This window comes from Thalia democratica, chromosome 1 (genome assembly GCF_965202585.1).
Source record: "Thalia democratica chromosome 1, ktThaDemo2.hap1.1, whole genome shotgun sequence".
In the NCBI taxonomy this organism is placed as follows: Eukaryota; Metazoa; Chordata; class Thaliacea; order Salpida; family Salpidae; genus Thalia; species Thalia democratica.
In genome coordinates, this window is record NC_139165.1 from 13,538,710 (window position 1) to 13,554,726 (window position 16,017).

The window sequence follows — 16,017 nt, forward strand, 5'->3', positions numbered from 1 at the left end:
ACAAATTATTAAAGTTCTAATTATGTAAAATGATTAGTTTTGGTTCCAGCCGGATCTTGAATTAAAAAAAAGATTCGGATCCTAAATAGTGAATCCGGTAGATCACTAGTTCAAAAATACTATTTTAACCACTCACTACAAAAAAAAAATCAGTTTATTGTTCATTTACAAATTAAAAAACTTATAAAATAGAAAAGTACGGTAAATCTCATAGTGACGTCACTGTATTTATCTTGCAAATACTCATTGCAGATTGTCAAAAATATATTAAAATGTTTTCTATTATTGTGTCCGAATATGTAAAATGGAAGAAACGTATTTTTGACAGCCATCATAATGTGGCTTAAATTTTTTAATAATAAAAAAGTACTTTTTAAATGATTTTGTGAAATAAGATATTAAATAATATTTTTATATCATAAATATTGATTTACTTTCAATGCAAACTATCTGTCATTTAAAAGCCATTAAAATGTTTTTTTTTTAAATTGTATTTTTTTATTTTTAGGCTGATTTACAATAAAATTAAAAACTTATTTTTACATTATCATTTTTAATTTGAACAGTAGCAAATATTCCAATAAAACCATAGGGTGTTAGTGACCCAACATTCAAAGGTTCATTTACCCTAGAACGCTTACGCTTGGAGATTATTCTTAGTGTGACTTTACTTTTAGGATTTGACATAATTATTTCTTTACTCTAGACTTAATATTAATATATATAAATAATACTATAAATGGCCAGGCACAACAATCGAGTGGGTTTTTCTATTAAATGAACTTCAATGACAACAAAACCAATTGTAAAAATCACGAGAACTATTAAATATGTAATTTGTGTTCTAAAATACTGTATAATAACCACAATAGAAAACTCAATAATATTTTAAGAAATACTTAATATTAAATGCCAAACCAATTGTTGAAAACTACAAAAGCTATAAAAGTATTTCACTTATGTTAAAAATGCTTTATAATAATCCCTTGTAAAAGATGCTTTTAATAAATCACTTGTTGAAAATCAAAAGAGCTATAAAAATGGTCAGTAAGAGAATTACAAAACTTACTTTAAATAAGAATCATAAAATCTAACAAATAGAATTACAATTATATATACCAAAACTTTATAAAACAACTCAATACAAATATTCAAGTGTCTTTCTTGTAAACATTCTCTGCAACTTTTGATAGTTATCCCCTCTTCTGTCCTATCACCTTATGACCAAACATTACATAAAAATATTTCATCAGTCGGTTTTGATAATACTTCATAAAACAGAAATGCGCTCTCATTCTCTTGTATTCACTTTCTCACTTTTGTTACTTAAGACTTGCCGGGGCAACAATTGTATCTGCAATAAACTTTTAATTTTATCTTAAAAACAAAACGGTATTTAAGTTAAAATTGGAATAGCGTTACACAAATACATGTTGCTTAGAATTTTTAAGGATTTTTTTCTCAAACTATCATTAGCCTTAAGTTTTTTTTCTTTTAAACTCTAATTGTTTTGGTTTCAATACAATTAAATTTAACATTAATTTTTTTTTAACATAATGGCGAACTTTAACATTGAAATAAAATATGTGTAACTAAGTTTAAGTGCTTGAAAATATTTATAAACACTATTAGTTTATTTGATCTAAAATGATTTAAATCATGTGAATTTATATGTACCAAAAAAATTTCTTTGTTTTTGTTATGCTTTTTAAAAACACTTGAACAAAATTAAGATTTTTATGATATAAGCATCTTAATAAAAATTCATTAATAATTTATTGACGAAATTGCAACCTTACTATCCCGGTTTCACCTAAAAAAGGATCTTCAGAGTCTAGGTAGCAAAAATCTTCGCTGGAAGGCCTTTTGGTACCAGAAACATGAGGACAGCGCAATTAATTTTGGCAATTAGGACAATACTTCCTTAGGATTCCCAACTAGAAATTCTGCAACTGATTGCGAAGACCTTAAACATGATTTTTACCTTTTAGTTAGGTTCATAGAATTCAGAAGATATAAATCACTCTCCAAAAAAGAATGGTTTCTGATATTAAGAAGATAAAATCTTCAAATAAAGTCATTATTTTCAGCGACAAAACAGATAATCTCTATTCTATTGATAAAAAGGATTACAACCGACTTATGAAAAACTGCTTGACCAGCGACTTTAAGGTAGCTCCAAATAATTGCATTGAATAGATTAATTTAAACGCAGCATCTATTGTTAAGGAATTAAACATAAGAGGAAAAGTAAAAAAAACTGCACCAAAAGAGAGCTTTTTTGACAATCAAAGATCATAAAAGAAGTTTCCCAAATTCAATAGAGTGTAGATTAATAAATACGATAGAATCAGATATAGGAAGAATTGCTAAAAAGATACTTGATAAAGTTAATTTCGACAATAAACTCAAAACCAGCCTCACTCAATGGAAAACTTAATCTGAGGTAATTGACTGGTTTAATAAAATCGAAAACAAAAAGAAGCTGTGCTTCTTAAAATTTGATATTGACAAGTTTTATCCCTTAATATCAAAGAATGAATTAATTGAGGCATTGAAATTTGCTGAGACATATACTAATATAACTCCTCAAGATATAAATATTATATTACATTCCTGCATGAGTGTCTTATCAGATTCTAGAGGCGTAGAATGGGATAAGAAAAACGACACTAATAACTTCGATGTGCCTATGGGCAGTTATATGGGTGCAGAAGTTTGCGATCTGATAGGATTATATATCTTGTCCGATTTGTCTTCAATTGACATTTTAGTTTCATTTGGGTTATATCGAGACGATGGTCTAACGGTTTTAAAGAAATCAAAATGTGAAAATGAAAGGGCAGCTAAAACAATCAAAATGATTTTCCAAAATCATGGGTTTAAGATAACTGTGGAAGCAAATTTAATCCAAACTGACTATTTAGACATCACGATGAATTTATCAAATAACACATATGCCCCATTTCGAAAAGAAAACTCGATCATAAAATATATAAACAACCAATCAAATCACCCTAAACTAATAAGAAAGAGCATAGGCCCAATGGTTAGTAACAGATTAGGTTAACTTTCCAGTAGCCAAATGATTTTCAATAACATCAAAAAAGACTATAATGAAGCCTTAGCTATAAGCAAATACAACAAACTCGAAAGCTACAACGAAACTATCTCAAAGCCCAATAGAAAGACCAGAAAGTCCAGGAAAATTATTCACTCCAACCCCCCATTCTGCAATTCTGTAAAAACAAACATCGGTAAAATATTCTTAGATATTGTACGACTTCATTTTCCAAGAACTAACAAACTTCACAAGATTTTTAATAAGAACACCATTAAAATTTCATATAGTTGCCTTCCAAACCTAAAAAACGTACTAAATACCCATAACAAAAGGACTTTAGACGATTCAAACAAAAAAGATAAGACTTGCAACTGTAGGGACAAAACCAACTGCCCTTTTAAAGGAGAATGCTTACTAAAAGGTATCTATAAGGCTTCTATCAGGAATAAGAAATACATAGGATCAACAGGGGTATCTTTCAAAAAAAAGATGGCAACAGCACAAATACAGCGTACTCAAGAAATCCCAAACAACTACTCTATCCAAATTTGCCATTTCAAACAATAACAATCTTGCCGAAATCAAATGGCAAGTGCGATACAAAGTTAATAGCTTAGTCCCGAAGAAAGCTGACAACTGTTCAATCTGCAATCTGGAGAGAATGGCTATAGCCGAAGCAGATAGAATCAAATATTAAATATCAGAAAAGAATTAACCACTATGTGTCCCCATTATAAGTCTTGTTATTTTTAATTTATTGTTTGCTTGTTGTGTCTTTTTTTTTTTTTTAATATCTTATATGTTAAACTTAATATTTATATTTTTTTTAGACTTTTATAAATTTTATGATAATTTTTACTAATTGAGCATAATAAGTTTTTATAAAGTTATTAATTAATTTCAATTTAAAATATCTATAAATTACTTAATTACTAATTTATGTCTAATTATTACTGATTAGTCTAATTAGTGCCAATTAATTTAATTATTTTTTTCTTTATATATCAATGTGCTTCATTTTTATTGCTACCTAGACTCTGAAGGTCCTTTTTTAGGTGAAACCGGGTTAGTAAGGTTGCAATTTCGTCAATAAATTATTAATTAATTTGGCTCTCTGTTTCAAGATCGAGCACTATTACAAATTTGGTTTCCAAATTGTATAATAAAAACTTCTGGTAATAAATAGGTTTTTTTTTTTGAGTTAAAAACGTTAAAAGATAATATTTAAAAGCCACTGAATTGTGGTTTAAAAAATAAATTTTTTATAAGTAAATGTTTTTTATAAAAAAAAATCATAGCTGTTAAATAGTTCATAAAAAACTTCCTTATAAGTAAAACTCTGTTTGCCTATTTATAATTGATATGTTTAAAATATACCATTTATTTTTAAGATTATTTTAAAGTGTAAAAACTGTTATAAATGTTCGTAGAACAGTAAAATAATATGATCAAAACTTTTTAAACTTAAATTAAAAAAAAAATATTAATTTATTTTAAAATAGCGTGACTTTCTTTGACTTTTCTTTATTTGGTAAAAAACATTTTAATTGCTTTGGTACAGTTATAATAACTAATAAGACCTAACACATGAAATGCATAAATACACAAAATAAAAAAGAAAACAAAACCTATAGGATAAGATATTTATGTTGTTCTAAAGGATGTTCTAAAGTATAAATATATGAGGTGTGAAAATAAAAGTATTAGTTATTGTGTGTAGCTTTAAAAAGTTGTTAATTTAAATAAGTTTATAACATTCAAAAACTTAAAATCAGCCGAAATAAAAACAAAAGTGTTAAACATTTGCAAAAAATAATTGATAAGTTTTTTAGATTGGTGTTCATAATTTCTAATTGACTAATTATAATTAGTACAAAATCTACTAACGTCGTGATACTATACTAAACAAAGGTTGTTAGTCTCTACATAACTATATATTTTAATTTAAATTAAAGTCACTCATTAAAGATCTACTAACGCCCTTTTAAAGGAGAATGCTTACTAAAAGGTATCTATAAGGCTTCTATCAGGAATAAGGAGTACATAGGATCAACAGGGGGATCTTTCAAAAAAAGATGGCATCAGCACAAATACAGCGTACTCAAGAAAACCCAAACAACTACTCTATCCAAATTTGCCATTTCAAACAATATCAATCTTGCCGAAATCAAATGGCAAGTGCGATACAAAGTTAATAGCTTAGTCCCGAAGAAAGCTGACAACTGTTCAATCTGCAATCTGGAGAGAATGGCTATAGCCGAAGCAGATAGAATCAAATCATTAAATATCAGAAAAGAATTAACCACTATGTGTCCCCATTATAAGTCTTGTTATTTTTAATTTATTGTTTGCTTGTTGTGTCTGTTTTTTTTTTCTACCATCTTATATGTTAAACTTAATCTTTAAATTTTTTTATTCCCAAACTATAACAAAAACGCATAAATAGTTTTAAGTAGATGTTTTGTTAAAATAAGTTTTTTATTACAAAAGACAATTAAGTTAACTCTATTTTTATCTATTTTTGTGTTCTATGGAAGTACTTCTGTTGTAATAAAAACGCTTTAGTAGTAAAATTATTTTCTTATCTTAATATTAATGCTAAGCCTGAATAATTTTTTTATCAATATTTCTATTTGAGAATATAATTTTATGCAATATACTTAAATTATTGATATCTTTTTTTAAAAGCTATATAGTTTAAATATATTTTATATTAATAGGTGTGAAATAATCAAAAAAAAAATTAAGACGTTTTGCTAATAAAATATGGAATTTTGTTATGTCGAAGATATTACTTAAACACACATAAAATATTATGTAATTAAGTTCGTAATGAAATTTTAACATTTGTAACCATGTATATTAGATTGTCATCTAAAAGTTCAATTATTTTGAAAAAATGTTTTTCTTTTTAATAGTTAATATTCAATAAATCGATTTACTTCCAAGTAAGTTTAACTATACTTTTTCAATTTAAACATTGCAAATAGCATCATATTACATGCTTACTTTTTAATACACAAAGCATTTGATAATTGTTAATATTCTCAAAAAATTTTTTTTAGATTTACTCACATTTTATATTCACATTGTTATCATATCATTTTTTTTATGCCATAACACGAGAGTGTAAAACTGCGAGGAAAAGTTTTAACAAGTTTATTTTTTTTTAAATAAATAACCATCATATTAATTACCGAGCAAGTTAAAATTGTAATAAATAATAATTTAACAAATAAAACATGTTTCAGAGAATAATTTCATTTTGAAAAATGTTGTTACAAATTATAAAAAAAAGAGTTAAGTATAATAATAAGTGTTTTATAAAATTTGTAACAAATTCAAATTCCAGTAAATTACTTTAAAAAACGCTAGTTATTTAAAACCTCTATTATTTTACAAAGTTTATTTTTACTTATTATAGTTTTTTTAAATCTATGATAATTGGTGTTAAAATACGAAATTTACAAAACGACTGCCAAAAACTTAGCTTAAAGATAATTAAAGATGTTAAAAAAATTTTTAATCTCACACTTTATAAAAAAATTATTGGAATATCCTTTTATAACACTTGCTAAAAAGTCTTACAAAAATAAATCCACGTCAAAAGAAAATAGCGAAAACAAAATTGAAAGATAAATAAAATAAGAAATTAGTTTATAGTTTATTTAGTAATGAAACTATTTTCTAATCTCTATTAATTTTAAAAAGTATTAGCTTATATGTGATTACCATTTTTAAATTGTTGTTAACTTTAGTTGGATGTTATTCTTTAAAAACAGTGGCATAAAAAGTTTCTGTAATTTTCAACGTTTGTCTTAAAATTAAGATATTCAAAAACAAATAGCCTGAATAATAAATCTTTTTTTTGTACAACAACTTATACTAAAACACTTAATTAGTTTTTGTATTTAATTTATATTTTACAAGTAAAGTAAGAAGCAAAAACTGCATTTTTGCATCATACGATTAACACATTTAGTTGAAAAAATCCAAACATTTAAATTATCTAATTACATTAGATTATAAATAAACGTAATTAAAATAAATAGGAATGCTCATTAAAATTACAATAGATTTGTAAAACACAAAATAATCATGATGAAAAAAAAGACAAACTAGTATGCTCCTTTTTTACCATTAAAAATATAAAAATTTAAATGCATCATACAAATAAGTAATTGAGATGAAACAGTAGTCATGCAAAACTATTAAAATATTATTCATATCATATCACTGCTTATGAAATGAACTACTAAAAGTTCATAAACTTTATAACATAAATATTTATTTTTGTTATACTTATTGTAGAATGAACATTCATTACTTAAAATTAAAAGTTAGTGACCTTTATTTGTAAATACAGTATAAAAGTAGCAATATACTTCAAATGAAAAAAAAAGCCGTCATTCTGAGTTTAAAGATGTTCTGAAAATATTACGTAATTCTATTGATATTTTAAAGGTATTATCTAACCCGAAAATACTTTAATCACTACATTTAGGCAAAAAATAATTAAGTTTATCTATTTACGCTTCACAGCAAAACATAAACATAAAACATAATATTCAATATTTTTGTTCCAATATTAGTTTTTAAATATTTATATAAAACAAAAGTGACATACCATGATATAATTTTTGGAAATGATTAAAAAATATAAAAGTCTAAATACTTTTAACAAGATAAATTTTTTAAACACTTATATTAAATCTTAAAAGTAAGTCACACAAACAGTTGTTCTAAATTTTTAATTTGAATTTAAACTGTACTTTATAGAGAAAGAAAAGTTAAAATTATTTTTAACAGCTATTAGTTGAAACAAAAAATTAAACTAGAAAAATGTCTTATTATATTAAATATACTTATAGTGTTTGAAAATATGTTTTTTTTAAATTAAGTCAGATTCAATGGCTGTCATATACTCCACTTGTATAAAAGGATTTTGCAGCAAATTTAGTTAAATCATTACTTTTTATAAAAACTGTAATGAATGTTTTCTATAAAACTACTTTAATTTCACTTTGAGATTAAGCATGCATTTATGTTTCAGTTATAACGAATTTGAGAAATTTTTTTGTTATTTTACATTCTTTTTACTTAAATGTATTAGAACAAACTATACGTACAATATTTAGTAAGTGATACTTTACTATATTTTAGTAAGAACATGTCTAACTTCTTAAAAAAGAATAAAATACAAAGAATATTTTTATTAAACCTGTAAACAAAGTAAACTAATAAAATATCAAACTTTAAATTATTAATAACATTTATTTTTTTAATACCTTTATTAACTTTTAAATGTAAGTCACACAAACAGTAGTTTAAGTTTTTAGTTCGATTTTGATTCGTATTTTATATAAATAGAAAAGTTAAGTTTCAAGTTAAAAAGTTTTTCTTAAAAAAATTGAGCTAATAAATATCATATCATGTTGAATTTATTTATAGTATTTGAAAAAGATTGTTTTGAAACTTTTAAATAATTTTTATAAAACGATTTTACAGTAAAATTTAGTTAAAAACATTAAAGTTGTACAAATAAATGTAATGAATCTTTTCTATAAAAATACTGTAATGTTACTTTGAGGTTTAGCATGCATTTCTATTTCGTTTTTTTTTTCAAAATTTTAAATAATAGTCTTTTTTTTACATTCTTTTTGCTAAAATAATTGACTAAAAGTAAATATCTAGTAAATAATTATTCACTGTATTTCAGTAAGAACATTTCTAACTTGTTAATGAATGTTAAAAATATAAAGAATATTTTTTTAAAGTTCTAAACAAAGCAGCTTAAAAATAAAAAGTTACACAAAAGTATAGGAAATTACGTTAAAGCCTTAATTTTATAAATTTATTTATTTTTAAATGGTTTAATGTTGGTATTTCTTTTTTACTGTTTCTAGCAAAAAAAAAAAAGCCAGTTTTAAATTAAAAAATCTAAAGAACATAATTGTTTGTGTTAAACAAACATTATTTATTGTCGTATAAAAAAAAAATTAAGTATTTCGAGCAGTAAAAACAGACAAATGAAAATAACTTAATTTTCAAAGTTCTTATTTTAGTTTCAATGAATATATTATCAAATAAAGTTTAAAAAGTACGGAAAAACTGATTAAAACTTTTTGTACCTAACTTTTTCAAAGTACAATTTTTAATAGTTTAGCCACATTCTCATGACATTTAAACTACACTATGTCAATCAACAATGTGGTATCCAATGTAAAAAAAAGAAATTAATTTATAGTTAAAATTGCCACAAACATTTGCGTCAAAAATATAGTGACGTCAGCACAACTTTGAGCGTTTGTTTTTTATTTTGTGTCTTTTAACTTTTTAAACAAAAAATTTTGTTCTTTTTTTATTTTGTTTTTCAAGTAAATATTAGACTACAAATAAAAACTAAAGTTTAAAATGACTTATTTTTTTCAATTTGGCTGTAAAAAAAATAATAAAATTGATCTCATAAAAGTTAAAGGTCAGAAAAAAAAACTGTCTTTGTTTATACATACAGTATAAAAATAGCAATATATTTAAAATGAAAAAAGTATCCGCTATTCTTAGTTTAAAAACGTTGTAAAAATAATATGTAATGTTGTTAATATTATAAAGTTATTTTGGTATTATTCAGCCGGATAATACTTAAATCTTTAATAAAAATTAAAAAAATATGGATATACTATTCACAGCAAACATGAAACTCATTATTTTATCTATTTGTTCAAAAAGTAGGTTTTAAGTTTTAAAAAAATAAACACACCATAAGGTAATTTTTTGAAAAGATTAAAAAAACACCAAACTTCTAATACTGTTAACAAAACTTACTTTTTTAATACCTATTTTAACTCTAAAAAGTAAGTCACACAAACAAATAGTTTTAATTTTTTCACTTGATTTTTAGACTGTACTTTATAGAAATAGAAAATTTTAATTTAAAGTTAAAAACTTTTACTTTGAAGAGGGATTTAAGATTAAAAAATTCTTATCGTGTTGAATTTAGATATAGTCTGTAAAAACATAGTTTTATAATTTTTAATCAAATTAAATGACTGTCATATACTCAACTTGTGTATAAAGATTTTGCTGTAAAACTTGTTTAAAAACATTATATTATTTTAATAATTGTAATAAATATTTTCTATAACAGTACTGTAATGTCACTTTGAGGTTTAGCGTGCATTTCTATTACAGTTTTACTTTTATTTTTATTATCAATTTAGAGTAATGGTATTATTTTCTGAATTATTTTTGCTTAAATGTTTTAGAAGTAATTAAAAGTAATAAGTTTAGTAAATATTTTTTTAAAAAAGTTAAGTAAGAATATTTTTAACTTTTTTAAGTGATCAAAAATACAAAGAATAGTTTTATTAAACTTATAAAACAAATTAAGTAAAAAAAATTATACAAAAAAGTACAGAATACTATTGTAAAACTTAACTTTCTCGTTTTGATACTGTTGTTTTACTTTTTAAATATTTAAACACAGTAACAACTTTTTTTTGCTTACTCCGAAACACTATAAATAATAAATTTTATAATAAAAAACTTTAACACTATAATATATTGTATTAAAACAATCACTTTTTATTTATGTATGAGAAATATAAAAATTAGGTAACTTAAACAAATAATAAAAAAGAGCAAGACCTAACAAATGAATAAAGTTAACTTTAATTTAAAATTCTATGATTTAAGTTCAATTAACTTAACTACAAAAATAAAATTTTAAAGGCACGTTAAAAAGTTTTTAGTTTATGTTTGTTTAAAGCTTTCTAAAAATCATTTTTATAGTATTTTAACCATGTTCTTATGGCTTTTAAATCAAAATATATTTATTACGATAAATCGAGAACTCAACATATGTACAAAAACATGAAACAATATATAATGAAATTTGCAACGAGTATTTGCGACAATTATTTTATGACGTCAAGACGTCTTTTAGCAATCGTATCTGGTTTTGTAGTTTTGTGTTGTTAATATTTTTTATATAACAAAATAAAACTTGTTTAACTTTTTATTAATTATAATTTTTAAAATGTTTTGAACTGAAAATTTTTTAATTACTATTTTAATTCAAAGCGGCTAAAAACCATAAAAAAAATCGATGTTGTAAAAGCTACAGGTAAATAAAATATTTTAATTTTACATTAATATATTAAAAATCAACAAAATGTTTTTGAGTTTAAAGGTGTAGCAAAAAAATTACATAAATGTGCAGTGATGCTAATATTCTAAATATAATATTAAGCGATATTTTTTAATAAAAACTTTTTAATAATAATGCATTTCATTCTAATGCTATAAAAACTCTTTTAGTACGCATAAATACTAGTTTTAAGTAGTGGTTAAATACTTTTATTTTGTGGGTCAAAAAAATGTCCGTATTAATTTAGATCTACAAAACTTTATAGTTTTTACAGCTCATACTAAAACAGTAAGTAAAAAAAAATAACTGAAAACTAAAATGTCTTTAAGGTATAATATTTCCTTTTGTATCTGAAAACTGACTTAAAAATTAAAATATAAATTACTTCTCAGCTTATTTTATTTTTTACGACTTAAAAAATAAAAATCTAACATACATGATTACTAAGGTGAAAATATCATTACGAACTTTAGTTAACTACCTAGTTAGTGTTATATATGTCTTTAAGTATTATCTTTGACTAAATTTAAAAACTAATAAAAGTCAATGCTTTAATAGCAAAACGCCTGACGGAAGTTCTAAATTATTTCTCATCTATTTATACAAAAAACACTTAATATAATAGACTTTATAATAATAAGACTCTATAAAAGTATTTTGCATAAAAATATGTTCCCGATTAGAAGTAATAATAAAACAGTTATTCAAGTTTAGCACAAATATTACGATATAACAGGCAGTTAATTTTCTTCATTAATGCCTTGAGTCATTGGTTCATCTAGTTAGTTATCGAAAGTTTTATATTTTATATAGAAAATTTTTGACAAACATTGAACTCGGCATCAGTACTATCAAATTGTTGTGGCAACACGTTCTGAAGATTTCAATAAACTATTTGTTTTTCTATTACTAATCGCAATGGCAATATTGCCTCTTTGTTCAGACTATAACTTGTTGCTTGACATAAAGATACCTATTTTGTCCCAGAACCTCATTGATATTGAGCTCGAACAAATTGTAGATGTTGATCGTCGGACTGTAATGCGAAGGTGTTGATAAATACCGTAACATAATTTTATTAATACAAATCTAGATTAGTCGTATCAGTATAACTAGTTAGAAATACGATACATACAACAAAACATAGTTATGACACCTGTTCCAAAAAAATTCGACGCTGTCTTTTAAGTCTGTGTTAATCTTAGTTTATTCAAATATTATTATATTTTATTAAAGTTAAAAACTCAATAGTTTTACATAACAAAACAAGATAAAGTAATTAGAAGTTTCAAAATAGTTTAAGTATTATTTAGTTATTAAAAAAAGATTCAAACCTACTTAAAATTGTAATTTTTTTTACAAAGTTTCGATAATCAATTACTTAATAATAAAATTACAATGTTTATGTTTAGTATTTAAACATTTCTTTCTAGTTCTATATAGAGAAAACTAAATACATTAGTTTTTTTTATGTATATATATGAAAACTTAAAAAAGTAGCTTAAAAAAATCATTTGTTGGTTAATCAGAGAAATTTAAATGGTCATTTGTTTTAAACTATTGATATATCTTGTAAACAATACATTAAACTCAGAACAAACTTATTTAAAGATATAATTTTGTATATTAGTAAATGAAGTTACCTTTAAAATGGTTAAGATAAACTAAACTAGTTTTATTTTGTAACTAAAATAACTCTTACCAAAAACAACAATTTTTAAATAAATATGCAATCAAAGAAGTTAAGATTTAGTACGCCGTAGTTGATATTCTATGTCGATTTAGTATAATAACTTTGTTATTCATTGGTTTTTCATAACTTTGTGTATATTCATATGACTTTTGTCTTACGACTCTTTTAAGTTTCTTTTAAGATTTTGTCTAACTATTGAAATCTAGTTTCTAATTAAAATAATATGATAGTTAGTTTCAAAATACCTCTATCTTTTTAGATATATAAAATTGATGTAATTTGTCTCTTTCAAAATAAAATCATTTTTTATATGTTTTCAATTTAGATACTTCATTTAACAAAACGAATTAAAATCATTATTTTAAGCCTACGAATAACTGATGTTTAGTTTAATTTGTTGTCTGTACATTAATCGTACAACATAAAAGTTTACTATAAAAATAGTTTATTTTATCATTTATTCATTATATGGAAAATAATATTTTAGACAGTCTGTAAATTATACAATGTACCCAATATTGGTTAAGCGATTAATAAATTAATTATTCTTTTAACAAAGTCTTGAACAGAGTTTTCGAAAAATTTCACTAAAAAATGGCTACGGCACCTCCGACAAGATTTAAAAAAAAACTACAAACTAATTAAAAAACTGCCTAAGACTTTTATTTTTGCTCTCTATCATCAACTCCATAATATTCACTTATTGACTTAAGGTCCATAAAGCTCCTTTAATATTCAAGGTACCACTTTAGCTGTTTTGCAGCTTATGGCCACTTAAATCTCAGAATTGCCCTGAACTGGTTTAGATCCGTTAAAATGCGACTAAATTCATATATATGTACTGATCAACTTATAAGGCGTTTATTAAACAAAGGCTATATTACGATAATGAATACATGATATTTATAAAACTAAACTGTTAATAAACGAAACGAGGTTCAAAGAAGTTTAATCTTAGTCTAAATAGTACTTTACATAAGATACTGACCACTAATTTTCCAAAACACTACAGTTCTTTTTTAATGTTTGTATTTTACAAACATCATAAGTATATATACAAGTGTGGAATTTATACGCTTCTCCATTTAAAGGCATTGAACAAAACACCACAATTTTACTTCCAATACATACGGCTTTGTAAATAAACGACAGTCCCATTTCATATCTGGGTAGCTTAAGTTCTATTGAAGTAAATTGTCTTGAAAAACTGTCGAACACCTCACAGTTTCCAGTAAATAGAGCACCGATAACAAACAACTTGTTGCCCATGCTAACTGATGCGTGATGGCTTCTTTGTTCAATCATGTCAGGTAAATAAGTCCATTGGTTGCCATAATAATCATGTGCTTCTACTGATTTCAAATGCTTGCCGCCAGTGACAACAATTCTACATTCATAAACTGTACAAGCAGCCCAATCTCTATTTTGCTGTGTGTCAGCTATTTGATTCCACTCGTCATTTGCCAAGGTGTAAACGAAACATGAACCGTTGTTTCTAATTAAATACAATTTTTCATGAAGGAATGTACAAAGCAATCAAGGTATCTGAATTCCGGCTCAGGTTTGGATGTCCAAGTTTTAGTTTCGTTACAAAGTACTCAAAGTGAACGATTAACCTCATTAATTCCCTCTGTAAAACCTCCATAAACAAGCAAATCAGAATGAATAACAGCTGTTTTGCAACAATCACAAGCTTGTGGCATGTAAGTGTGTCTTTTTAATTTTAGTTCAGGTCCGCAAAGTTTGAAAACACTTTTCACAGGTTTGTTCTTTTTAGTCAATCCTCCACAAGTTAAAATGCTGAAACCATCTTGGTTGCAATACCTGTTTTGATACAGATAACTTGGTGGAAAATCTTGGATGTTTTTTCTTCCAAAATTACAGCTAGTCTTGAACTAACAAATTCGACTCCATCTATCAATAAAATAAAAGCTTTTAATTATACAAAACAACTTCCGAAACAAAAGATAAAATTAAAGTATAAAATCACTTATATACCAAATATATATGTATATGAACATTTTATGTTCTAATTTTGAATAAACATGTATAAGTTTAAAATCACAGTGCTATCTGTTTACTTAAATATTATCAGACTATATAAACACTTTAAAACTCAATATTTTTCAAAAAAATTTAAAGTTAATCACTTGTTTGTTGAGTTAATTTTATCGTAATTAAGCACTAATAATAGCAAACCAAAAAAGTTAAGATAAGTTTTAAAACATATTTTCTATCTTCCTATTGAACATTGTTTGTGAAAATTTAGCCTTAATTAACTTATTTCGAAAGTTTAACAGTAAAATCATTACTATAAACTTAGATAATTTCAAATTAGAAATATAATTTTATGAAAAAATATTTTATTAATTTATCGAAAGCTAAAGGTAGATAATTAATGCTTGTATTTAAAAAATATTTTTGTTATAGATAATAGTTTGATTTATCAAATAATTATCATTTTACGTAATTAAAAATCAATACTTAATTATTTGATATCTAATAAATATCAAACTTAAAAAATTTTAAACAAAAAAATTTATCTAGAACCGTATAGCAATGTTTAATAAATGTTTTTTTTTCAACAGTAAAAACTACAGGACTATAATTTTAAATTAACGTTATGGCAAGCTAGTTTTACATTATTATATTTAATTGAACTTATTCTCTTAAAAAGTTAAGGTTAACAAATTTAAAAATAAAAATTAACATTAACAATTAAATTTATTACCATAATTTTGATGCATTAGTTCTAGAGTCTAAATAAATTAAAATGCTTAGATTTATATTAACTAACTTTAACTGTTATGAAAAAAACTAATCTCTAAGTTTTCTTTTGTATAGTGTTCTAAAGTGTAAATAATATTTTTACAAATAACATTTCATTAAGTACTGTAATGGAATTTTTTACTGTTACTTTATTTAGTAATTTAAATAAAACTATTTGTTTATTTGTTGCATTTTAAACGTTCTAATAAAGTTTATGCTACTTAGATTAAACTATTTATGTTGTTTGTGTCTGTTAGGCTAAAAGTAAAACGAACTTAGAATGGTAATGGAACAAGATTTTTTTAGTATTTTTTTTTACTTGTTTTTGAAGTTAATTTTATT

At 24.0% G+C, this 16,017-nt stretch overlaps 1 protein-coding gene across 1 annotated transcript in view; it reads right to left on the reverse strand.

Moving 5' to 3' along the window:
* LOC145834163 (putative NADH dehydrogenase [ubiquinone] iron-sulfur protein 6, mitochondrial) overlaps positions 1 to 14,527 on the reverse strand; it is a 160,768-nt gene extending 146,241 nt beyond the window's left edge. Inside the window, exons 1-2 of the mRNA XM_082941530.1 lie at positions 14,523 to 14,527; positions 14,162 to 14,401 (exon numbers count right to left, since the gene is read on the reverse strand). Coding sequence (XP_082797656.1) covers positions 14,162 to 14,401; positions 14,523 to 14,527 — 245 coding nt within the window. The remainder of the gene's footprint in view (positions 1 to 14,161; positions 14,402 to 14,522) is intronic.
* Positions 14,528 to 16,017: the final 1,490 nt, after the last annotated feature.